At 34.5% G+C, this 27,647-nt stretch overlaps 1 protein-coding gene, 1 long non-coding RNA gene and 2 other non-coding genes across 4 annotated transcripts; 2 read left to right on the forward strand and 2 right to left on the reverse strand.

The window, feature by feature from the left end:
- Window positions 1-7,189: 7,189 nt before the first annotated feature.
- On the reverse strand, window positions 7,190-7,296 carry LOC133827971 (small nucleolar RNA R71). The gene has a single exon (XR_009890617.1). It is a non-coding gene; the product is annotated as a small nucleolar RNA R71 (small nucleolar RNA).
- Window positions 7,297-12,687: 5,391 nt separating this feature from the next.
- On the reverse strand, window positions 12,688-12,794 carry LOC133827842 (small nucleolar RNA R71). Its single transcript, XR_009890493.1, has one exon. It is a non-coding gene; the product is annotated as a small nucleolar RNA R71 (small nucleolar RNA).
- A 7,549-nt stretch (window positions 12,795-20,343) lies between these two features.
- On the forward strand, window positions 20,344-20,677 carry LOC133821504 (uncharacterized). The gene is made up of 3 exons (XR_009887629.1): window positions 20,344-20,369; window positions 20,464-20,531; window positions 20,616-20,677. It is a non-coding gene; the product is annotated as an uncharacterized LOC133821504 (long non-coding RNA).
- Window positions 20,675-22,655, forward strand: LOC133825339 (actin-related protein 8-like). The gene is made up of 5 exons (XM_062258297.1): window positions 20,675-20,681; window positions 20,839-20,936; window positions 21,450-21,531; window positions 21,800-21,942; window positions 22,212-22,655. Exons 1-5 carry the CDS (start codon window positions 20,675-20,677, stop codon window positions 22,362-22,364), a joined length of 483 nt encoding a protein of 160 aa, XP_062114281.1. The 3' UTR covers window positions 22,365-22,655.
- The last annotated feature ends 4,992 nt before the right edge of the window (window positions 22,656-27,647 follow it).

The raw sequence follows: 27,647 nt of genomic DNA on the forward strand, positions 1-27,647 counted from the left end.
CTGAGTGAGAGCTAATTTGTTAAGAGACTACCATGGATTGCGAGGGACATCACGTGAAGTATATAAGTTGGATTGAATGGAAACTGAAGTGGTTAGTAGGAATTCAGATGAGTATGTAAGGAGTGGTGGGTACACTTCATGATTTAGCTACGGACAGATTCGGTATCAGGGATAGTATGAAGAATGGTATTAGTTTGGTAGAAAGAATTACTGGTTTAGTTGAAGAAGTATCTAGCTTAGGGAGGGATTAGACAGAGCATCGTATCGTGGGATTCATTGACATCTTCTGTGAAGGATATAGAATTTAAATGCCCAGTTACAAGATAGGACAATGTCTTCAGGAATTGATCTTCGATCTGGTTATTACTAGCTAAGGATCGAGGAAAGAGACATTTCAGGAATTATTACTTGTACGCAGTGGGTGTGATGGATTATTAGTAAAGGTTCTTAACTAACTTAAGCTTAAACAACACATGTAAGTTCGACAAGCAGAGAGTACATGAATGATATGAACAAGTCACATCCAGGGTCGTCAAGGATGTGTTGGAATACTCCCCAGATAGAAGCGGAATGTGAATGACTACTACAGTGGTGATGTTAATAATGAAGAAGCAAGATTACAGGTAAGGCTCCAGAAGGTATCAGTTTCAATCTCGCCAAGGGTATTTAAGGTCATGCTACAGGAAGTGAATGGATCAGGTATGAAGAGATTCAATTTCAAGCCACAGAGAAATTACTGAAGAACGTCTGAAGGATAGGAAGTACAACGAGATTGATGAACATGTCATCTACTACATAAGTATATTTGGAGGACGGCCACATCAAAGATTAGAATGACAAAAGAACCTAAGGGTAGGCTGAATGGACAACTTTGTATCAGATATTGGGAAAATGGACTAAGGATTGATTAACACCTCGTGGTATAGAAGTCCATGTGTAATGGATGGTTACACATGTGTAATGAAGGGTAGTGTGAAGGACCTTGACTTTGTTTAAAAACATGAAATTGTAAGCAGTGCATCAAGTCTAAGATGCGCCCAGATATGGATTTAAAGGATGATGGTTTGAGCCTCGCGGTAGGTGAAAGAATAGGAACATGGTCAGTATATAGAGAATATTAAGGTGACAGTGAAGGCTTAGCGTAAGAGATTTTAGCGCTTGGTCATTTGTAGAGGAATAACCTTGAGACCAGGATCCAGTGAGACTTACTGGGTAATTCATATTATAAATCCTTGACTGTACAAGAGGAAAATTAATTTGGAAACTGATCTCTTACATGGGATGGTCTGTGTCGGTTGGATAGGACGCCATGGATTACAGCAAGGTCAGATAAGGTAATAATTGGGATTGATATGGCGTCGGTGATGGGTTGTGGATAGATATATGTCTCAATGGGCAATGAAATTCAAGGAGAGGAACTTGTGGGAATGGTTAAGAATCCTACCATCGTAATATGAATTGAGAAATGAAGATCGGATGAGTGATCCGATGGAGCCCGATGTTGAGGTGGAGATCCTAAAGGAACATTGTATTACCTCCTTAAGCATATTGTAATAAAGAAGTTTAAATGGATAGTAAGATCTGATATTCTTATATTGAAAGGCAATATGGTATAGGAGTGGACCATGTTATACTACAAGTAAGATAATTGGACATGAAAGGTTGTAACTCAATAGATTGATTTGACATACTTTGGTTCGTGTGAACGGGTGACGCAGCATGATAAGTGATAGTGTCGGGTTGAGACCCTTAAATTTTCCAAGTTTTGGAAAGGAAATAGAGAACAAAGGGAATAAGGTTGGAACCTAGAATTATTGGTTGTCTACAGATAGAATGGCAATCTGAAGGATGGATGGTTATTTTAATGAACTACGCATTGAATATGCATGTGTCTGGGGTATCAAGAAAAGTATAGTTCTTTCGTGAGCAGTCACAGTGATGAATGCTGGCTTGCGGCTGAGGTGACACAACATAAGATATGGAAAGATAGGAAGCATGAAGTGTTGATTCTAAGTGAGGAAACAAAGAACAAAGAGTATTATGGTTCAGTATTGGTTCGGGGGAAAACCAACGAAGTTATGAGAATCATTAGGGAAGGAGCATCTGCCCATCTGGAAAGACATAAGAGTTTGCAAGATTCAAGTGTCGGAACACGAAATTTCAGAACGGGAGACTTGTAACTCTCCAAGAATTGCATACAAGAAAGAGTATGGTATTCTGTGGAAGAAAAAGGGTGTTTGATTCTCGATTTAACAAAAGTTCTGAGATCATACCTATGCTTAGGACAGGGGCCTACAAGTTAGCCTTACCCTGGTGTGGGTGGTGGTTTATGGGTGTTAGTGGTGCCAGTGACCAGACGGGAAACGACCGTTGATGAGATAAGCAGACCCTAGGGTTTCAACTGAATTATTGGGCAAGGAAAGGTTAATGAGATTACAGTTATAAGATAAGATCTTATGGAACAAGATTGTCACTCTAATAAGAGTGTTATTGCAGGATTAAAGGTAAGGAATTGGACTCTGGAGTTATGGTCAGAGGTATGAGATTTGTTACCTGATGTGTGTTCGAATAAATTTCAAGCACGAAATTGTTATAAGGAGGGGATAATTGTAACGACCCAAAATTGCTAATAAGGATTAAGGGCCTTGATTAGTGTGCCGAGAGGGCATAATTGGTATTTATGTGAATAAATGATTTAATGCATGATTGTGTGGCATGCATGACTATATGATTATATGGAGATGATTAAATGCATGTTTATGAGTATTAAATATGCATGTGGGCCCTGTTTTGTTTATAAGGGCATATTTGTAATTTTGGTCCGTGGAGGGCATAAATGTAATTATATGTGATAAATTGTTGAGACCACATTATTATGTGGATATATTTGCAGCATATGGCTCGAGACGGTCCTAGTGAGCAGATTGGCGAAATAGTCACAACGGGGATTTATACCCGGCTCGGGGAGCCTAGGGGTATTTTGGGAATTTGGAAAAATATATCGGGAATTATTAGACATTTGGGTAAATAATTAGGAGTTAATTTGATGACGAGATTAATTAGTAAAAGATAGGAAGAGGAATTAGTGGGAATTGGGAGCAAATGACTAGTATACCCTTAGTTGACTAAAGGTTAAGTGTTATGTGGGAAGGCAATTTGGTCTTTTCTAAAAGGAGATATACTCAGACTTAGTAGGAATAAAATAGAAAGGAGTAGAACCTCCCTGCCCCTTCTCTTTCACATTTTCTCTCTCTCATTCTCTCCTTGATAAATTGTGAAGCTAAGGGTCTAAAAGATGCATAAACAAAGCTTGGGTTGAAGGGAAATTGAAGGAAAGGGAAGGCTGGAATTGCTTAAGGAAGTTGGGGTCTTGGAAGGGAAAACCAGAGGGAACTTCAGCTGGGATGTCTGGGAGTCTAAACTCAAGAATTGGAGAATTGAAGCTGAGGATTAGCTGCCATAGAGGTAAGGTTTTAAGCCTTTGAGTTTGCTGAGTTTTAGTTGAGTTTGATTTATGAATTTGGGTTTTGAGATGGAGCTTTAAGGACTTAAGCTTGGGAATCTGAGGAGCTAAAGCCTGGAATAGTATTGGAGGCAACCTAGGGTTGAATTCCTCTCTAAGATAAGTATTTCTTTCATGTTTTGAGAAGTTTTATAGTTTTTAGTTAGGGTTCTTGAGCTTCAAAGCTCAAACTTTGATTTCTGTGTTTGGTGAGGCTTTTAGCTAAGTTTTGATGTTATTGTGTTGTTTTTGATGAGCTATAGTGATTTATGTGGTTAATTTTGGGTGTGGAGGTCTTGAGGGTTGGATTTTTGGAGCTTTGGCTTGGGAAAATTCGAAGAGCAAACCCAGTAATTTGCAGGTCGAGTTGCAGCGTTGTAGCGCTAGGTGGGGAGCGCTACAGCGCTAGGCTGTGCTTTCTGGGGGGTTTTTGTTTTCTACTTGTAGCGTTGTAGGGCCTTATAGGTAGCGTTGTAGCGCTACCCTACCTCCAGAACTTGGTACCTAGGTATTTTTTAGGGTTTTGCTTGGGGGCTCGGGGGGACGGTTTCACCACTTTGTTTGGTGGAATTAGAGGTCCCGAGAGCGTGAGTTTAGTCCCAGGATTGTCCTTTGGAATTTTAACTCATTAAGGTGCCATTTATGAATTGTGACTATGTTTGTCTCCATGGCTCGGAGCTAAGGATCGTGCTCAGCACCATTTCACATTCTCCGCTCAGAATTTAAAGGTAAGAAAACTGCACCATTTTATGTGGATAAGTTGGGACTAAGAGTTCCCTTTACTTGTATATGATGTTGTATGATGGTATTATGCCACGTGAGTATGAAATAAACGGCCTAAGAGTGCCGGAATCAATATTGGTGCAAAAGGACGCGGCTCGGCCACTGGTAGCTGAGGTTAATTAAATAATCACTAAGCTTGGCCTAAGCGAGCCAGAGTCAGTGGGTTGAACACTGGACTCGGCCTAAGTTAGCCGAAGACAGTGACTTAAACAGAGGGTGCCGCCTAAGGGCGTCGAACCTAGTTATTGAATTATATGTTTATTGTGTTAATCTGATGCTTATGACATGTTAGATACTTAGTTAAGAGACTGTTGATTTGTCAATTACTATCGCTGACCATATGAATGTTGTGGATTAGTGAATATCTTTGATGCTTTGTGAAATATTTGGTTATCGATATTGATTGTGCTATGATGTTATAGTTTTCTTGCTGGGCCTCAGCTCATGGGTGCTACGTGGTGTAGGTAAAGGCAAGGGTAAGATGAATCGACCAAGGGTTGGAGAGTTCTGGGGGCGAGGTGTACATTGTCCACTGCTCGGTCGCCACGGTCGGGGGAATTGAACAGGGACGGAAACCTAAAATGTATATTTTGCCATTAGAGTGACCTTATTTATTTATAACTTTTGGAATTTTTGTAAATATGTAATTTAAACCCTGTTTTGGGATCCCATGTGCTAAACAATTATTTTAATGAAAATTACCTATTCATGACCAAAATCTTTTAAACTTAACATGTTCACGACTATAGGATCACGTTTTCGTTTGAAAGACTTGATTAGCAAGTCCTGCACTATTTTAAACACGCAGTGTAACGGTCTTGGTTATCCAGGGCGTTACATGCCCTCATGCCTTCGGGATATTCAATGAATACACAAGCTCTTGAACGAGGTGTGCATTTGGTCCTTGGACCAGCTAAAGTTGAAGCATATGCTAAACAACCATAAGATTTTAAGTGGTCATAATTAGGCATTTTTTTATGTAAGAGCTCGAAAGGAGTCTTATTTTTTAGCACCTTAGAAAGGGATGCGATTTATCAAATAATCTGCAGTTTTGACCAAAAAACGCCAATAAAGTGATGGTAGACCTGATTGAAATGGTAATGCTCGTGCAACATTTAAAATTTGTTGATGCTTTCTTTCCACAACAAAGTTTTGTTGAGGAGTGTCAACAAAAGAATGATAATAAAGTAATTATTTACTAGCATAAAAATAAGTGAGGTTAAGTTCTTTAGCATTGTAAGACCGAATGGCCTTAATGTTATTAGCATATTGAGTATTAATAAAAGCATAAAATTGAGGAATAATGCTACGGACATCAACTTTAGTTGTAAGTATGAATACTATTAAGTCTATTTTTATACTATTTTAGAATGTGTTTTAGGTAGTGTTTTTAATCTTTTAAATTGTTTTGTGAAGTATTATGCTTGTGTTTTGTGTATTTTCAGGTTTTAGCAATTACTCAAAGGTTGTAGTGGATGTGGTCTAAGAGGTGCTAATTTGGGGATAAAATGTTGATGTCATGCATTAAATGGTGTTTCGTCATGTTGGGACGCTTGAGAAGTAGTCCAAGGTCGAAAAGGAGTTAAAAATGATGAGTTGTAAAAATTGAGAAATTTGAGCCGCGACGCATTCAAAGACAAAGAGATGTTATTTCCTAAAGGCGGTAGAGCTGCAACACTTGAATTAGATTTGCGGCGCTAGAATTTATTGATGAATTTGAGTTGCGGAGCTGGAATTTATTGATGAATTTGAGTTGCGGAGCTTTAAAGTAGGGCCTTGGGGTTGGCGAATACAGAGACAATTTGATTATGGGAAATCGTAGGCGGGCCACGGTGCCTGTGTCTGCACACATGTTGAGAAAAAGGGAATTTGTATCTTTTCGAAGGGAAAATTAGGGTGAGCTAAGATTTAAAACATTTTTTGGGGGAGAATAGAAGGAGAAGAATTGTTAATCTTGCATTAGCAAATGGTAGAGTGGAAAGTTGATGAGAATGAAATCCCTAATTTTCTTTATTCTTGATTTAATTATTCTTTTTATTTGTTTACTCTTGCATTTTACATTTGTTTATATGTTTACTTTTAGATTTTACAAACTAAAAATTTCATTAGCCAAATAGAAACTAAAGGTTAATTGTTTTGTAATTGATAATTCAATCTTCGTGGGACGATAATCGGATTTATCAAATTTTATTACATTCCACGATTACGTATACTTATGTAGCTTAAAAATTTGCAACAAGTTTTTGACGCCATTGCTGGGGACTGAAATTTTATCAATATCAAAATAGTTAATTTTATTTCTAATTTGGTATGTTATTTAATTATTCTACTAATTGGGTTTGTGTGCACTTTGTGATCTCGATATCAGGCACTGTTGTTATAAGCGCAATAGAAGGGGAGCTAACAGTTCAATTCATATTAATCTTGAAATAGAGAGAACTTGCAAGCAGATTCGGAGATAGAAGAGAGCAGAATTCAGTATGGGTGATGTCAGGGATGATGAGCCTAATGTTAATGCTACCCAGGGCCAAAAATGCCTGAACACTAAAAGATTATGTACAACCTAATGTTACGGGAGTGCATTCATGCATTAGACCACCAGTGGTTGCTGCAAACAACTTTGAGATCATGGCAGAAATCTTACACATGGCCCAATCCACAATTTAGTTTGGTGGACTCTCCTTGGAAGATCCTCACATGCACATAGCAAATTTTCTGAAGCTATGTGCAACGTTCAAATATAATGGGGTGAGCGATGATGCAATCAGATTGAGGCTATTCCCATTCTCGCTACGAGATCGAACTAAAAGTTTATTGAACACCCTTCAATCCAATTCTATAATTACTTGGGAGGAATTGGCTCAGAAGTTCCTTACCAAGTTTTTCCCTCCTTCAAAGGCTGCAAAATTGAGGGGAGAGATTAATAACTTCTATTAGTTGGATGGGGAATCTTTATATGACTCTTGGGAAAGGTTTAAGGAGTTGTTGAGAAAATGTCCTCATCACGGTATTGAAAAGTGGATGTTGGTCAACAACTTTTATAATGGATTATGCGATACTACTCACACCATAATTGATGCCGTAGCTGGATGGGCATTCATGAGCAAGAGTGCCACTGAGGCATATGATTTTTTGGAAGATATGGCAACAAATAATCATCAATGGTCTGATGAGCGGGCTACTAATAACAAAAAGGTAGTTGGGGTTCATGAGCTAGAAGCAATTACTGCTTTAACTGCTCAAGTTACAACTTTGACTAAGTAGTTGCAGCAGAGTACTATGGCAACTAATATCGTTCAGACACATACGGGTTGGGAAATTTGTGGGGGCTCCTCATTATTTTAGTCAATGTCCAGTAGTAGACCCTCATAATAATATTCCCATGGATCAAGCTTAGGTCCAAGCTGTTGGGAATTTTTAGAGCCCTTACGACAATCCTTTCTCTAACTCATATAATCCGGGTTGGAGAAATCATCCTAATTTCTCTTGGGGAAACAACCAAGGCCAGCTCAATATCAGTAGAATTTTCCACAACAACCCATGCCTCAAGCTTCATCTTCTCAACAGCCTAGGCCACTAGCCCCTCAAGAGAAGACAAATGAATTACAAGCTACTCTATTGACCTCTCACAACCACTCAGCCTCAATTTATGACTGAGACTAGATCCTCGATCAGAAATTTGGAAACACAAGTGGGTTAGTTGGCTAGTATGTTGAATAATAGGCCTCAAGGGAATTTTCCTAGTAATACTGTGGTGAATCCCAAGGAGAAATGTTAGGCTATAACTATTAGGAGTGGGAAACAAATTGATTAGCCTGCATCACAATCATCTCCTGACAATAATGAATATGTGGGAGAGAAATTTGGTTCAGTTGAGAAGGGGTTATTGAAGATCAACTTGTTTCAGAAAAGGCTCCACCAGCGGTTGTTGATTCTCAAGTTAGAATTCCTTATCCTCAAAGACTTCAGAAAAATGTTATTGATAAATAGTTTTCCAAGTTTTTGGAGGTCTTTAAAAAGATGCACATAAATATTCCCTCCGCTGAAGCTCTAAAACAGATGCCTAGTTATGTAAACTATCCCATGAACTATAGGGAATTTTGAGTGCAAGCATGAATTATGTGATTTGGGGGCAATTATTAATCTGATGTCCTTATCTGTTTTTCTTCGACTTGGTTTGGGTGAAGCTAGGCCAACAACAGTTACTTTACAGTTTGTAGGTCAATTAGTGAAGCATCCAAGGGGTATTATTGAAGATTTCTTAGTGAAAGTGGACAAGTTCATTTTTCCTGGTGACTTCATTGTTCTAGATATGGAGGAGGATGCTAATGTACCTATCATACTTGGAAGACCATTCTTAGCCACGAGACAAGCAATGATTGATGTTCAAAAAGGTGAGTTGAGGCTCCGGGTTCAAGGTGACGAAATGGTTTTCATTGTGTTTAAAGCAATGTCTTATCCCAGAGCAAGTGATAGTTGTTTCTCTATTAATGTGATCGAGGGGGTTGTTTATGAAAAAAATGTTAGCACTGATGCTCTTGAGGTGGCTTTAAGACAGTTTGAAGAAGATGATAGTGATGACGTAGAGGTCATGGATTATGTCAAGTGGGTAAATTCTTATGGGTCATATTACAGTAAGAAGTACGAAGAGTGGGGAAAAGGGCCTGAAAGACCATTGCTTTCTATAAAAAAGCCACCAGTGCTAGAGTTGAAAACTTTACCAGACCATATTCGCTATGTCTATTTGGGTGAGAAGGAGACTTTACATATGATTGTGTCCGTAACGCCTTAGATAACCAAGACCGTTACACTATGTATTTTAAAATAGTGCAAGACTTGCTAATTAAGTCGTTTGAACAATAATGTGTTCCTAAAGTTAACTATCAGGTTAGGGTTAAAATATTTTGATCATTAACGGTTAATTTTCATTAAAATAGGTTTTTGGTACATGGGATCCCAAAAACAGGGTTTATGAGACAATTTACAACTCCCTAGAGTTTTGTACAACCAGTAGCCACTCTGATGGAAAAATACAAAAATTAAGGCTTCGTCGGTCGTGGCGAACGAGCAGCTGACAATGTACACCTCGCCCCCAAAGCTCTCCAACTCATGGTTGGTCAAAATTTCCCTTGCCTTTACCTGCACCACGTAGCATCTGTGAGCCAAGGCCCAGTAAGAAAACCATAACAGCAAATACATAATAAGTAATAGCAATCAATCAATCATAAGATAGTCATCCAGAAGTTCAACAAATCACAGGCATCAAACTAATAACAATAAACAAGTATGATCACAAACATATCTTAATCAATATACAAATGTACAGGGTCGGCGCCCTTAGGCCGAGCCCTCTGTTTACTCAACTGACTCCAGCTCGCTTAGGCCGAGTCCATTGTTTATTTAGCTGATCCCAGCTCACAGTGGCCGAGCCGCATCCTGTGCACAATTCATCTGCCCCAGCTTTCATAGGTTGTTCAATCTCATATACCATATCGTTCATTCAGTCATACAACACACATACTCAAATATTTGGAATCTCAGTCCCGTTCATAACCATTCAAGGGTGGAGTTTTCTTATCTCGAATTCTGAGCGGAGAATACAAAACGGTCTCGAGCACAAGCCTCAGTCCTGAGTCTTGGCAATAAACCTAGTCACAGTGGCCAATGGGTAATCATCAATTTCTAATCCATATAAATCTTTAGGAAACATTAGCTAGCCACCGGGATCTCGATTTCTACTAAACCGGGTAGCAGAAATCGTCTTGAGCGCTTAGGTTCGAACCCCTGAGCCCTTCTAATTGTAAAAACCAACCTAGGCCAAAATGCCCTAGGTGGGTCACGGCGCACCCCCAAGTCAGAGACAAAACCCTCAAGCCTCAGAGGGAGGCGGGCCCCGACTTTCCCCCTTATTAGAGCTCAAAAATACCATTTTATTAGTTTTAAAATATAAAATAAATTAAGTTTTAATTAATATTTTTATGGATTTATTGTAATATATTTTATATTTGAAAATATTAATCTTAATTTAATTTGTGTTCAAAATTTCAGGAAATATGTAATTGCGTATATGACGATTGATGTAATATTTTTTAGTTCCATTGTCTGGTCTCTAAAATGTATTTTGACACAAAGAAAAATGAAGAAGAAAGAATAAAAACAAATGGCATTTTTGAAAAGCAATTGTTAAGAAAATTAGGCCCAAAACCGAGCCCAGGCCCAAAGCCTTCAGCAGCCACTCTTTCTGAGCCACGTGAGCCAGCAACCGAGTCGAGCTAAGCCACCTGAAGTCTTCCTGACACGCCTCCTGACGCCACAGCCCCACACCGCCTGCCACGCCTCATGCCGAGCCAATCAGAAAGCATCACGTGGCCTTTTGTCCCCCAGTCTCCTGCAGCTATTCCCCACGTGCCCAACCACAGCCTGCCGAAGCCTACAGATGCCGACACGTGCGCACGTTGTCCCACCAGCTCCTGCCACATTTTCCAAAACCAATCTGAGCCTGCCACGTGTCCCACTTGCCCCATTTTTCATCAGATTTTGAAGTCACTTTCTCCACTTTCTAATGCACGAAAAACCCACTTTGGAGCAAAATTTTCTCTACAAATAGAGAACCAAAACCAGTGTAAAAGGGGGAGATTGTGGAATTAAGTGTGGAGAGTATAGTTAGAGAGAAAAAACATTATTTTTCTTTAATTTGTTTTACACTTTTTTTGAGTGAAAACAATGTCTATTTTAGGATAAATTCTCTTGTGGAAAGGCTAGAGTGAAGTTCATGTTTCACATTATATTTTTAGTATATTGCTTCGTTATTTTGTTCTTCATTTCTATATATTTGTTACAATTAAATTTATTTTCTTCTAATTTTTATTCTAAATTTATTAGTGTGTTTTCCATAAGTCTAGTCTTGCTCTTCTTATGTAATTTAGGCTCTTGATTTAATTTAGGATATTCGTTATATTATATGCTTTTTACTGCATTCTGCCATTGGTATTTTATCGCTCTAAGGTATATATTATATTAAGTTTTTAAAATTAGAAGTTAGTATAATTTAATTAAGAACATATTTTAAGGTGAGCTTTATTATATATATTTTCCAACTATAGTTAATGGTGTAGAATTATAGTTGAGTAAAATGAATCAATTTTACTAAAATATATATATGTTTGCATGAATGAAATTTATGACTTCCATATTTTCTCTCTAATTCTAATTCCTCAATTTTTTTTATTTAGTGTTTAAAAAATATATATTGTTTTTCAAAGTTACATTATTTCAAAGTTTATTATTTCTAATTAACTAATCTTTCTTTTTTACTTGTATTTTACCTCTTTGTGGATACGACATAGCCCGATTACTACTACAACCGATTAGGAGTTTATTGGGCGATATCGATTTTTGGCGCCGTTGCTGGGGAGGTAATTCTACAATTAAAGGTTTGCATAGTAAATTAATTTTTTTATTTTAAAAAAAGTAATATAATTTTTTTAATTTCTCTTTTATTTTATTTTTCCTTAGTAATTTTTATTTATTCATTTATTTTATTTATTTATTTGTTATTGTTTCATTTTATTTATTTTCTAGATTTAGGTTTTTTCGGAAAAAAAAGCATAAAATTTTAACGCTTAAAAAAACAAACAAAGTTGAGAACATTTGTGTAAATTTGGAAATCAGTAAAAACCAAACTTGTTCTGCCTTAGAAAAATTGGTTCTTAAATAAGGTCTGTGTTAGCGTTACCCTCCAACATTTTCTAAGAACCTTGGGGAGTTCTAGAAAAGCTCTGGGCCTAAAGTTGTACCTTGGCAGCCTTCCCAATTGGCCTGGGAAATTTTTTGGTGTATACTTACTACACTATTACACACATACGCTTATAATATTTACAAAATAAAAAATATATATATAATAAAAACAAAAATTTATGCCATGAAATAGAGTAGAAGCTTTAGAAAATTCTCCTAGTTCGTCATTTTCTTCCATTCGTTCAAATTCTCTTGATTCACCCAGACTTCCTGAACCACCCACGATGGCTCATCAAGATGAAGTCCAACCAAGAACGCTACAGGATTATTTACATCCTACGCGTACAGCCACACCTTCATGCATAATGTATCCCAACAATATGCCAAATTTCAATTTCAAACCCGGCATACTTAACCTCTTACCAACCTTCCATGGGTTGGAAATTGAGAGTCCGTACATGCATATACGGGAATTCGAAGAGGTGGTGGCTACATTCAACAACCGAGCTGATGTCACCAACATTGTTAGATTGAAATTTTTTCCTTTCTCTCTCAAAGATAAAGCAAAAAGCTGGTTGTATTCCTTAAGGCCTAGATCTATCAGAACATGGGACGAAATGACAAAAGCATTCTTTGCCAAATATTTTCCGCCCCATAAGACTAACAACCTTAAGAGGCGAATCTCTACCTTCACCCAGAAAGACCATGAAACTTTCCATCAGGTCTGGGAGAGGTTTAGAGATTTGATAAAGCAATGCCCACATCATGGATACGAAAGTTGGCGTCTGATCAGCTATTTCTATGACGGTCTCACAACCGGACAAAGACAATTCGTACAAGTGATGTGTAATGGCGAATTCCTTCAGTGAGATCGTCGAGGTACTCGAAAGCTTCATCGGGATCTTTTTGAAGGAATTCTACAGTTAAACTCCTAAGTGGTCGCAGTAGTATTGGGCTCCGAAAATTGATATCGCCCAATAAACTCCTAAGCAGTCGTAGTAGTAAACGGACTATATCGTATCCACAGATAGGTAAAATACAAGTAAAAAGAAAGATTAGTAAATTAGAAATAATAAAGTTTGAAATAATGTAACTTTGAAAAAGAATGTATTTTTTTTAAACACTAAATAAACAAAATTGAGGAATTAGAATCAAAAAGAAAATATGGAAGGCGTAATTTTCATTCATGCAAACATATATATATATATATATAAATATTAATAAAATTGATTCATTCTACTCAACGATAATTCTACACCATTAATTATAGTTGGAAAATATATATAATAAAGCTCACCTCAAAATATGTTCTTAATTAAATTATACAAACTTCTAATTTTAAAAACCTATCATATGATATATCTTAGAGCGACAAAATATCAATGGAAGAATGCAGTAAAAAATATATATAATATTACAAATATCCTAAATTAAATCAAGAGCCTAAATTACATAAGAAGAGCAAGACTAGACTTATGTAAAAGACACTAATAAATTTAGAATAAAAATTAGAAGAAAATAAATTTAATTGTAACAAAGATATAGAAATGAAGAACAAAATAAAGAATCAATATATTAAAAATTATAATGTAAAACATGAACTTCACTCTAGCCTTTCCACAAGAGAATTTAGCCTAAAATAGCCATTGTTTTCACTCAAAAAAATATAAAAGAAAGGAAAAAAAATAGGAAAAAGAATTTTTTTTTTTCTCTCTAACTATACTCTCCACACTTAATTCCTTAATCTGATAATTTTTTCCTACATTTGGCTCTCTATTTATAGTGGAAATAGGACTCAAAATGTGTAAAATCGTGTACAAATTAATGGGAAAGTGGCTACAAAAACTGATGGAAGTGAGGCAAGTGGTGTTGGACCGTCAGGGACAGACGCCAGGCAGTGGGACATGTGGCAGTAGCTGGTTGGCTCGGCTTTAGGCATGGCAGGAGCATGGGGGACATCGTGGGCCACGTGTCATGTGTGCAGGGAAGTTGACAGGCGCGTGGGATTGTGGGGTCAGGCAGCGTGGGACCGTGTTAGGAGGCGTGGCAGCTGGTGGGACTTGCAGGGAAGGCGCGACAGGTGGTAGGCGGCTCACGTCAGCAGCTTGGCTCTGCTCGCTTGGCTGCTGGCTCGCATGGCTCATGAGTGGCTGCTGAAGACTTTGGGTCTAGGTTAGGTGTTGGGCATAATTTTGTCAAAAATGCCATTTTTTCATGATTTCTTCAATTTTAATTCTTTCTTTCTTCTTTCTTTTTATTTGTGTCAAAATACATTTTATTTCTTGAAAATTAAATTAAAATGAATATTTTCAAATATAAAATATATGACAATTAATCCATGAAAATATTAATTAAAACTTAATTAATTTTAAACTTTAAGACTAATAAAATGATACTTTTGAACACTAATCACAACCCCCAACCAGCTTATTGCTAGTCTCTAGCAATTCAAGTGAAATAATAAATGTCAACATGATATATTTCAGGTCAAAAATTATAAAAGAACTTAAGTATTAACAGAAAATGTTAGTAACAAGTCAACAAGAGTTATCAAAATTACTTTGAATAAATCTAGAATTATGAGTGTGTGCACCAAACTTGAACCTTTTTACCGCAAACCATAGCACATAACGCCTTCGAAATTATGCCAAGTAAAAGTCTAAACTCCATTAACCTCTCATGTAATTGAAAATATTTAAAGTTAAGGGTTTCTCTCATGGAGTTGGAAATAAAGAAGTAAGCACTCATCAGATGAATATATATTTAAGACAAACTTTTAAATAATCATCGAAACGAAGTTAGGAAATAAATTATTTGGACAACCACCATTAATAGTACCACAAAACCTATTTTTCGGAAATTCTAAGTTAAATAGACAATATTTACATTTATTCTAAGAGCCATGAAATTAAATAACACACTTTTTTTTTGGACACTAGAGACAACATAATTGAAAATGATAAACTATTGCTCTTTTGTTTTTCTTCATTTTTTTTCTTTTGTTTTTCTTCTTTTTCTTTTTCTTTTTTTTTCGTCTCTTTTTTTTCATGTAGAACATAATAAAAGGCTCTCTAATAAGATTTGTCTATAGAAAATATTATCCCTAAAACGTTATTCATTCATACCACAGTACTTTGTTCAAATAATTATAACCATTTCTAAGAATCAATAAAAATTTTAAAAGTTGTTTTCTCAAGTCTCATCTCTCACACAAAAGAATGAATCACTTAAACATGGAAATTTTTTTAAGCAAATATGTGCTAACAACCATCTTACCACAATGTTTGGCATGTGCATTAGGTAACTCTAGAGAAACTCTTAGTAATACATATAACAAAAATTGACTCAAAAGTAACATTTTGCAAGAATAGATAAGTAATTTTAAAAAAATTGACCATGAAAATATTAGTATGACAAAAATCAACATGAACATGCATGAATATGCTCACCACCCCCAACCGAAATCAGACAATGTCCTCATTGTTTAAAAATATATGCATGAAGATCGTGAAATGAGAACATGTAGAGAGTGAGCTAATACAAAATGATATGATATTGATTCTTAGAAAAAGAAAAATAAACGACAAGACAAACTATCATCAGCGATTACTAAACTAAAAAATGAATGAAGAAGATCATCGACGTTTTGAGTACTATTATCCAATATATCTCTCTTCACTTCAAAACAATCCAAAATCTAGTGCTACTGAGGGTACTAGCAATTTTAGAGGTGCTCATCAACTTAGCGAAAGAGAGTACCTTAAATCTGAAGTAGAATTCTTGACTAGAGAATTCGAAAACTTGAAAGCTAAGTATGGTCAAGAAAGTAACGAGGTCATAAGGGTAAAGTATGATGAACCATATTTTGACTATGAAAGAGTCGACCATTTTGCTCAAGATTACTTAACTCTTTGAGAAAGAGAGGAAGCCTTTCAATACCATTCTTACTACAAGAACAATAATCTTAGCTGGAAAAACCCTGTTTCTTCAAGTTGGAAGTCTAAGTACAACTACCGTGCACCGATTTGTTGGGAATTGACACCAACTAGTAGGAATGTTGAGCACGATTTTTCTAATGCTTACCATGAACCTCCACATAATGTCTAGACTAATACAGATTCCTTAGAGGAAACATTATATACAATTATGGAGGAACAAATAAACTTTACTGAACACATAAGAAACATTACTAAACACATAATGGAGGAACTTAGAGAAATTCAGACTCACTTTTCAGAATTGACCGACAAAGTTAATTCACATTATTTCAATCAATTCCAATCAGATGATGAAACAATGGCACCAATCTTTAATCCTATTTCCTAAAAATTTGATGAGGATGATGCCATTGCTATTCCGAGTGAAAATATTTCTCATGCTGAAATTCTTCCAACAACTCCGAATGAAAACAAGTGTTATCATACTAATGTGATAAACCTTATTGTGGAGGAAATTTACAAACTTTTCTCAAAGAATCAATCACACTATTTCCTCCACGATACTGAAAACGAACATTTTCTTTATCCTGAAAATGTTACTAATGCTTCCATTTTTGAGACACAGGATAAAAGAAAATTCATTTTTGATACTGGATAGTCTAGAATATTGAGTTGGTGAACCAACCTGAGGAGACTTTTATTCGGTTTGCCAAGACTAATCAGGTTCTATCTTTCCTTGCTTTCTTTATTTTTAGTATGTTTTATTTTTGTTTTTCCTTTTTATTTTATTATGATAGTTTGTCTTGTCATTTATTTTTCTTTTTCTAAGAATCAATATCATATCATTTTGCATTAGCTCACTCTCTACATGTTCTCATTTCACGCTTTTTGTGTATATATTTTTAAACAATGAGGACATTGTCTGATTTTGGTTGGGGGTGGTGAGCATTTTCATGCATATTCATGTTGATTTTTGTCATACTAATATTTTCATGGTTAAATTTTTTAAAATTACTTATTTATTCTTGCAAAATGTTACTTTTGAGTCAATGTTTGTTATCTGTATTACTAAGAGTTTCTCTAGAGTTACCTAATGCACATGCCAAACATTGTGGTAAGATGGTTGTTAGCACATATTTTCTTAAAAAATTTCCATGTTTAAGTAATTCATTCTTTTGTGTGAGAGATGAGACTTGAGAAAAAAACTTTTAAATCACTACAACAATATTTAGTATATATTACATTAAAGACTAGCATATATTTAGAAGTGCTATTATTGGAGGGGATTAAAAACACACAGAAGACTTGGCGCCATATGAATAAAACTCAGGCGCCAAAATGAATTTTTTTTTGTTAGTCTCACATCTGCCAAATTCCCTAAATCTAAGTTACCCGAAAGTTTCTCTCAGCCTCCATCTCTCACTCACGAAGACTCACTCCACCCTCTCCGCCCTCACGAAGTCTCTCTCTCGTCTCGTCTCTCCGCCCTCTCCGCCTCACGAAGTCTCTCTCTCGTCTCGTCTCTCCGCCTCACGAAGTCTTCTCAACTCATCTCTGCCTCACGAAGACTCGCTCCAGAGTGGAGCTCTTTCTCCGCCTCACGAAGTCACGCTCCAGAGTGGAGCTTCTCTGCCTCACAAGTTCTCTGCCTCACGCCCACTGTCTCAGGTTCGTTTCTTATCTTATATATGTAAAAAAAAACACAAAATCTTATTCTGCTTCGTTCTTTCTTTTCTATTTTCTATTTTTTTTTATTAGAAACACACACAAATGACATCTTTTAAGTCTTATATGTAGAGGGAAGAGATTCACATCCCAAAATACATCAGAAAATATTTCAATATGGATCATTAGTCTTAATGGGGAAGTTTTCTGCACTAAGCAGTTTTGTCTTATTGTTTTGTTTTGCTTTACATTATTATTCTCATAATTGTATTCAGACACTTTTAGGTCATCTTCTCATGATATTAGTACAAAGAAGTTTCTTTTAGAAAAAAAATTAGTATTTATTTTTTCCCATCTGATACTGTTATGGCTGTAGTTTTTTTCCCTTTCAATTTGGTCAATTTTTGATGTGTTTCATCTGTTTTAACATTCATTATTAGCAGACATTATGAACTAAGTTAAAGTACCCAGTATTTTGCTTGAGATCCTACCAAGGATTGTTGGGTACTTTTTTTTGAGCTGACTAAGGGTTGCAGGGGTTTGGTGCAATGACCCATTATGATATAATCAATGTTCAGCCTGACTAATGTTTATTAGCTTAAATATTTTTTTAAAGATTTCACATATTTGCCTGTATTTACTTTTAGGAATATTTATTATTATCGTTGTTTGAGATTATTTTGTTATTTATCATTTTATGTATTTTTATTATTTTATTATGTTTTTGCAGAAGAGAGCTGGCTAAGGAAGTTGTTGAAATTTTGACCACTGCTGCAGATGGTGCTAAATCTTTGATTGATGCTAGTGATAGGCTGATATTATATGTTGAATTAGCTCGATTATATGGTACTCTTGGTTATGATCGTAAGGCGGCGTTCTTTTCAAGGCAGGTAGCTCAGTTATATTTGCAACAAGAAAATAAGTTGGCTACTATTAGTGCTATGAATGTTTTGGCATTGACAACAAAAGCATATCGTGTTCAGAGTACAGCATCTGTTTCTAGATCTTCTGTTGTAAAAGTGAGTATATAAATATTATCTGGGAGATGGTTTTTAATTTTCGGGGATCTCATGTCTTTACGTGTATTAAGCAGCATTCTTGGCTCATATCATTCATTTGACACGAGGAGTTGGGTTTCACTTTGTCTACTTTGATTGTCGGTGGACTCTTATGTTTCTTATAGCTATTTTAGAGCTCGTTCTTTACCACTATCTGTCATTTATTAAACATTTTTTTTTAATTTTCACTGACCAGATCCTCTTATTTTGTGGAACATATCTTGTAAATATGTTGTTAACAAGTTTATTTGCCTTTATCTTACTTGGAAACTTTACTGAAGGAGGCTGGATCAGGTCATGCTGATAGCACAAAAATGTTGCACCAGGCCGTAATCTCTCTTTTTGAGTCTCAATGGAGCACCCTGCAAATGGTTGTACTGAGAGAGATTCTGCTATCTGTTGTCCGTGCTGGAGATCCTCTTGCTGCCTGGAGTGCAGTTGCACGACTGCTTAGGTCATATTATCCTTTAATTACACCTGTAGGGCAAAATGGTCTTGCTAGTACACTTTCAAATTCAGCTGATAGGCTGCCTTCTGGAACCCGCTCTGCTGATCCTGCTCTACCTTTCATTAGGTAAGTATACAATATCTTAAGGAGGCTATTCTACTTTTACGAGCAAATAACACGATATTTTTTAGTGATGTATGCGCACAGAATGCATAATGCTTAAGCAAGGGTAGTGCTTTACTTTGTGAGTTGTGAATTGCTGAACTGTAGACAGACTGAGGCTAGGTTCTGGCTTTCCTTTCTTTGTAAAAGAAAAACTTTTCATGGTGTTTATCTTGCTATATATGTTTGTATGGATAATATGTGTATGATAATCCACTTTGATTTATTGTTTATACTTGGCTGTTGATTTTTATAATTCTTGTCCAAATCTGTCCATTATTGATAATGTGATAAATGTAGCTGATACTAACTTGCATGTGAATATTTCTTTTGCTAAACTGAGTTCTCGACTGTTGCTTTTGTTTGATCAATTTCACTTGTACATATTACTAAATCTAGATTACTATTAGAGATGGTAAACACTCTTAAATTAGAAGCAATTATGGCGACATTTGTACTGCTTAACTTTGATTTGAATACAATCTGAAATATTTGGCAACTTTAAGATATAGTATGACATAGATACTGCTAGCATTTTTTCCCCAAAAATAAAAATGTTATGGATGGTAGATGTTTTCCATATATATATTTGTTTTCTTTTACTTCTTTTCAACTCAAAATTTCTAGCTTCAGTAGCAGTTTCAACTATGTTATTTACCAGTCTATCTTTTAAATTTTCCCAGGCTGGATCGTTAAAAATAGGGTAAATTCACTCTTAGAGCTCTACTTTTATCATCACATATTATTCTGCAATTTTCAATTTATTCCAGATTGCATTCTTTTCCCCTTCATCAATCACAAATGGACATTGTTAAGCGGAATTCAGCTATAGAAGATTGGTGGGCTGGATCAGCTCCTTCTGGACCTTTTATATATACACCATTCAGCAAAGGAGAGCCAAATAACAACAGTAAACAGGAGTTGATTTGGGTTGTTGGGTTTATTTTGGAAAGTCCTATTATTTACTCCGGTTAAAATTTGTTGATATGTGGAAATTGGTTTCTATTTGGCTCATGAATCAATACCAGAGACAGGATTTATTATTTTTGCCATCTGTGCGCTCTGCTACTTTCTTGGTCACCTTTTAACTACTAGCTTCAAAGTTTCATCATTCATTCATTCATTAACCACAACTGTGTGTAATCCCAATTGTCACTTTCTCATATGCAGGAATTTGGTAACATTGAGTCTCCAATGTATACCAGACTTAGACAGTTTTTTTCCACTATTTATAGCAGGTAGCTCCTCTCTTTTTCTTTGCTTTGGCTTTCATGAAATGAGCTTCTTTACTCACATATGTATATTTGATATGTCTTTTACAGGATGCAGGTAAGAGCACCATCACAGCCAGTGGTTGTGTCTATACCAATATTGCATTATGATGGTCAGCTTCTATATATTCATTGCCTTTTCTGTAATTTAGATAGTTCAATTTTTTAGAAGTTTGGTCGTGTAATTCCTTAGTGAGACACTTGAGAATTGTGTGTTTTTCTTGTTTGAGACACTTTCTGTCCTTATGGTGTGGTTTCTGTCTTTTTATTGCAGATACTAAATCTGCAAAAGCATCAAGACGACAACTCAAGGAAGCTATATATACAGCACTATTTAACATGAATGTTCCTGCTGTTTGTGCAATTAATCAGGTAAATTTCGCTAAGCCTTAACTTGCCGCTGCTGTTTAATATTCTAAAATATTTAATACTAAAAGAAATAAGAGTAATTTTTTATTTTTTTAAAACTATGATTCCGCTAACAATTGCTATGTAGGTATCCAAGAGAAACTTAAACCTCATACCTTGTGATATAACAAGCCATATGCCTTATCATTTGAGCTACCCCTCTTTGGTAAAGAATTAAGATTAGTTTGTTTCATGCAAAAATGACATTTACCATCGGATATAGATTTCGAGGCCTTGATCCAATTTTCATTCTTCATTTTCCTTTTGTAAAGCAAGCTTCTATGACTTGAGTGGTTGACAATCCTGAACAGGCACCAAATTTACTTATTAACACTATAAGCTAAGATGCTTTATGTACTTATGCTTGTTTATGAGTAATTTGGACCTTTTGCTTTTGGCTTAAAATGTTCGATTGATTCTTTGATAGATGTTTTTTATTTGTAAGATCTTATCCATTTTCTGTTTTTGAAAATGTAGGCAACTTTAGCTTTGTATGCTGCTAGAAGAACTTCAGGAATTGTTGTAAATATTGGGTTTCAAGTCACATCAGTTGTTCCAAGTAAGGAGTGATAGTTTCTCTTTTATCTTTTATATGCTTTATGCTTCCTTAAACTATCAACAAGGTTTCATTTACCTATGATATATACTGATTAGCCCTGCAGTATAAGTTACAGTTTTAACTTTCCATGCAGCCTTGCTGCTTTTATTCTTCTTTTTTCATTTTCATTCTATGGATTTTCCAGTGCTTTCTTTTATATCATATCTTGGTTGCATTCAATGTTTGGGGATCTGAAATATACTCTTTTCTTTTCTTTTTCGGCTTCTAGTTTTACATGGTAAAGTAATGCGCAAAGTGGGTGTGGAGGTTGTGGGACTGAGAGCACTAAAACTTACTGGGTTTCTTAAGGAGTTGATGCAGCAGAACAATATTAGTTTTGAATCGCTGTACACCGTTCGCACTTTGAAAGAGGTACAAGTCTTGCTTGTTTCTTAAGTGCAGAATATTGTTGTTGAATATTTATCCTCGTTTTTCCTGACTGTAGTTATTCTGTTTTAATACTATCAGCTTTGTACCCTCAAAGAAAATATTTTTCTCATGGTACATTAAACTACTAATACCATTAGTATCCTGTGTTTTAGTGGAATGTTTCAATTTTGTTTTCTACTGCTCTTCTCTCTCATTTTTGTAAGGAGACCTTGTTGAAGCTGAGTTCTATTTATGACCTTATTTCTATACAGAATCTCTGTTATGTTGCCTATGATTATGAGGTTGAGCTACTCAAAGATACACGAGCATCATCTGACGCAGCAGGAGAAGGTCAGTTCACTCTTTCAAAAGAGCAGTTTCAAACAGGAGAAATCTTATTCCAGCCACGAATGGCAGGAGTGTAAGTTCTGGAACTTATAATATTTATTGCTTCACGAGCACTGTCAGGAAAGTTCCAACTGTGTGGATGCATGTGAGTGTGTGTGTGTGTGCTGCAAGGATATTAAAACTTCTACCATATAATTCATCGAAAAAGATGTCTAGAAATGCTTTATGTCTTGATTCTAGGCGTTAAAAATGTGACGAGAATACAGTTCTTCTAAGAGAATATAATTGAGACTTCATGAAAGTATAGTGTTTAAATTGTGAAAAACATATGAATAATATGCATATAATCAGGTAGTTGTTTCATTATTCTTCTGCAAATTTGGTATAGCTAATCTTGTTTTTCACTAGAATTGGAACTCTATAATATTGTAGTTTTTGTAAGTTACTATTATGTCTAGAATAAGGATAGTGGTATTTGTATATCTCATGTATTAATGACCACATAATGCCAACAAATGTATACATAAATAATAACCAGGCAATTAAAATATAACAAGTTACAGAAGTCTACTTGACACATGTTTATCTTATAAACCAGAAGTACAGTTGATGAATTTATAAGTTACTAATTTTCTCTCGACAACCTTTTGTTTCTTGCTAACTTACATGCAGTAAAACACTTTACTTGAACCTGGTTAGGCCATTGTAACCCATGAACACTATTTATGTCTTCCCAAGTTGGTATCCTAGTGCAATATGAACCTTAATTTCAGGCCATCAAACAATGAAACCATTTGAACAATTTCATAAATTTCAAGTCAAATTCTTTAACTTAATTCCACCAAATAGAAAACCCAACATCATGATTGCTTCAGATCTCAGGAACCATGTAGAATAAACCAATAGCTATCTATACAAGAAAAATTTATAACTAAGAATTGAAACTCATTTTAAAAAAATATATACATATAGACAAATGCATATACCTGTTAAGGATCATTGTAGCCAAGAAAAACTTGGAAAACATCACTGTCAAGAGGCATGTCTACTATTTTATGACCTTTTCTAACAAAAGTGCTTGTTTCACTTCCATTACAGATCAAGGAACCAACAAAAAACTGGTACTAAAATAAAGTAACACACTATTTCATGGTAATGAAATTCTAATTCATTAATTGAACCATTTTTAGATAAGAATTATTTGTTCTTATCTCATGTAATTGTTATTAATTTTAGACTATTTCAGTAAAAAAAAATATAGTACATTTGACAATTTAATTATTTTGTTTTCTATCCATTTCATAAAACCCATTTCAGCATTCCATCCTCCATCCCAATCTGTAGTTTCATAAAACAATACCTGGTCATAATCATATTGGAATAATCTTACTACATCAGGAGTACAGCTATTGCTTATGGTTAAACAGTTTGATGACATTTCCTGGTCATGATATGGTGCTTATGGTTAAACAGTTTGATGACATTTCATGTTGATCAAGAATAATTGAAATTAGAGCATATGCATATAGTCCATGATTTATTACATGAAGATCTTAAAATAGGTATTTTAAAACACTATTGCTGTCTTGTGCCAGCAAAATAGTACAAAATGCCCCATAACATACCAATTGCAACTGAAATTGTGAAAGGCAAAAAAAAAAAACATAAGTTTATAGCCTCTGCATTTGCTTACAGTAGGAAACCTCTGCATCTGCATTTAGTATACTGTTTCATACTGAAGTCACTGAACCATGAATGGCTCATATCATTGATGTTTCATTTCATTTCCATGTATAAATGAGAATACAACTCTTCTTTTTCCTGTGCTTATATCAGTGTTTGGTTGTTCTACTAAAAGTTCTCTGTCATTGTTAATTATAAAGTTCCATAATTTTGATAATGATTGTAAAACTAGTCTAAAAAACAATAAAAAATGGATATAAATCTTTTGCAAAGTAAAAGAGAAATCACATCTGTAAAAACGAGCTTGTGTGAGACTAAATATGCTGATATGTATGTTGAGTCTACTTTGCTAAAGTTTATTTTAAGATTTTGGTATCAATATCAACTTTGACGAAGTGGGTGAGTTCAAATAATAAAAAAATGCAGGGGTCAAAACATGAGATTCTCAATAGTGTGTGAGTTATTAATACATCTGCTCATCAGTTTTTTCTAAGGCTTATTGGTAGCAGTAATAACACTCCCATGAAATGTTGCAGAGCCTAATTTCCTCATTAAACTTGGATTCTTGCAGGTAAAACCACAATGATAAAACTTGAATACTAATAAAACAGTCCCAACATGGACAAATTACTCATCTAGTTAATTTTCATAACAATGATCAAAGTTACATATGAACAAACATGGAAAACCACAAGGTTTCTTTTTTAAAAGAAGGATTAATAAAGAAATAATATAAGATAAAACCACTGTTGTTACATTTATTTGATATTCCAACTTTTATTTTTGGTTGTTTGAGCTTGCTTGTCATGTTGTTTAGTTTGTTAGTTTATCATACATGCTTGTTTAATATCTATTGACAAATTTTAATTTTGTATTAATCTTTTAAGTATTGATTATATTCTTTAGGTTGGGGATCGAATTGGCAAGGAGCATTGCTAAGGTAATTTGCAAGAGATACGGAATTTGTTCTTTTAACTCTTATTATTAATATCTTTAAAATGTTAGAGGAGTTTGAATATCTTAAATATTCATCCATAGAGAAGTAGGTTCTGAGATTAAAATTGTGTCCTGCGGTGATAACGGAAGGTTGAAAACTTGTGTGTATTAGAGAAGTAGGTCCTGGAAAATTTGTTTGTGTGCTGCGGTGATATAAGGAAGAAAACTTATTGTGTGTTGTTTGAATTTTTTGACTTGGTATTGATAGATGGTTAGGTAAGCTTTTATATGTAAAGATTAGATTTTTCATTATATGTATAGATTAAAATTTTCATTTAGTCATATTGTTTTCATTATTTCCATATGTATAGATTAGATTTAATTGCCACAACCCAAGCTAAAATCTTGTCTTTGATCCAAACCCAATTAGTTAGTGGCTACCATTTTAAAATCTGATTTTTAAATTAAAAACAACACTAGAATCTCTTGAAAGCTTAATGAAACTAAAGTACTAGAAATTAGTAATAGATTTAGACCAAGAAATCTTTAGTGGGACTAAGAATCATGGTACTAGAAAATCAAGTAACTGCTATAACATACAATTAAAAATCTCAGCACTAGAACAATCAAAACCATTTGAGCAATAAGGAATGAATTTTAATAGATAAAAAAAGAAAAGACCCTATTCATTTGATAATATGTTTTCAAGTGGTCCAGAAGAACATAAGATAACAGTCTAGTTTCAATCATTTTGGTTGGATCATTTTTCATTTTTGACCCTTTGATTCTTCTTTCTCAATGATTGAATGCTATTCATACGTACCTACAAATTATGATTACTACAAAATCAAAAATAAATAAATATACAACATTTGAACCTCAAAATTTGATTCAAAATATCTAGTGGATCCATCCAAAACAAATGTATATTCACAGTTCATGTCAACACTAACTATATATCTATAACTAACCATCACACAGTTTCAATTTATTGCAATTATTATGGTTTAATTTTAGTTTTTTTTTTAATTTTAAATAATTTAAATTTACTTTTAATTAATTATATTAAGACACATGTATATAATTAGTTAGAGCACATATTTTGTCAAGTATTAAATCATCTCAATAAATTTGAACCCTTTAGTTAGGCCTTCAAATTGGGATTTAACTTCCTTTAATGAGTTTGAAACCTCTGTAAACAGTAGTATCCCTTTTGTATACACTTATAAAAGATTAGAGGATCAACTTAATGAGTGAAGGAACAAAATAGTTCAGTAGTTGATGAAAAATATGTTAAAAGCATCATAACAAACAAACAAAAAAATATTACAAACAACCTCAACTATCGAATGAATCCCTCGACCTAGTGAAAACTGAATTCTGTCTTCTCTTTGATGTAGAAGAGAAGAAAAGAGAAGAGGAAAACAGAGTGTTTCTTGACTTTTCTTTGTCAGTTTTTTTTTTTTTAATTTTCCTCCCAATTTTTAATGACTAAATAAATGAGTTTGGAGAAAACCTCTTCCGTAGAAGATTTCATTATTTTTTTCTCACTATTTTTTATATTTTTTTCAACACTATTTATATTGCCACATTTGCTTTAATAGTTGATCATAAAACACATAAAATACTTTTCTTAACAAAATATTTCTAAAGAGTAATAATTGTAATTTGACTCGTAATAATTAGCATCAAAATAGGCAAATTCTACTCGTACTAAATTTGTTTAACGATTTATTGGTTGACAAAAAAAAAATTGTTTTAAAGGTTAAAAACAAAGTAACAAAGTAGGTGTTATTGTACTATTGTATACGTATTAGTACTTGTTAGAAGAAAAAAAATCATATAATTCAAAAAGTGATATATGTTGTAACACTATTTATCATTTTTAATTGTTTACTGGCCCACTTATGGTACTATATTTGAAAGACAAAATGCAACACATGGAGCAACTCATTGTTTCTTTAATGAAAAATCAAGTAAGTATTTTGATGCTGAAACTATATTTTCATGTGGCTGAATTGCAATAATAACTAAGATTCATGTTTAATGTTTTGGTTAGTCTTTACTTTTGTATTTTTTTAAATTTTGATGTTGAATTCATGTCTTTCTATCTTACTTGTAAATAGAATACATCTACTCAGAGTGAGGAGCAATCAAATGTCAATGTTCAATCAAATTCTTATGTTCATTCCACTCAGGTAATTATGATACTAATTATATGAAAATGATCAAATCTAAAACATATAATATTCAATATAAAATCATTTACTGCTGCTGAATTTGTTATATTGATATATTGTTAGAGTGTCAAGAACCACACATTTGGCTCAAAATGCAAAATATTAGATTGGATTGGATCTGGAGAAATTATTGCAGAAGGTTATTTTATCTCAAGTGACCCAAAGGATGAGGTTCACCATGTTCCTCTTGGGCCTAGTGCTATGAAAGTGGGGATAGATCTTGTGAGAAAGAATGATGCATTTCTGTGGAGGCCTTCAACAATTATGTCTACTATAGAAGATGTTGTAGGTAGTATAATTGCATGGCCAGCTAATAAAGTTATAATTAGGTAATTAACTTTTTTTATGTACTCTTTTAGTTTACTATAACTTTAAGTTGAAGCATTACTTATTTAAATTTTGTTGTAGCTAAACAAATGGACTCACAACAAAGACAAGTGCACAAAGGATGATGAATTGAAGGATGGAGCAAGTTTCACGCATGGTTTACTTTTGTGTATC

This window comes from Humulus lupulus, chromosome 3 (assembly GCF_963169125.1).
Source record: "Humulus lupulus chromosome 3, drHumLupu1.1, whole genome shotgun sequence".
Taxonomy (NCBI): Eukaryota; Viridiplantae; Streptophyta; class Magnoliopsida; order Rosales; family Cannabaceae; genus Humulus; species Humulus lupulus.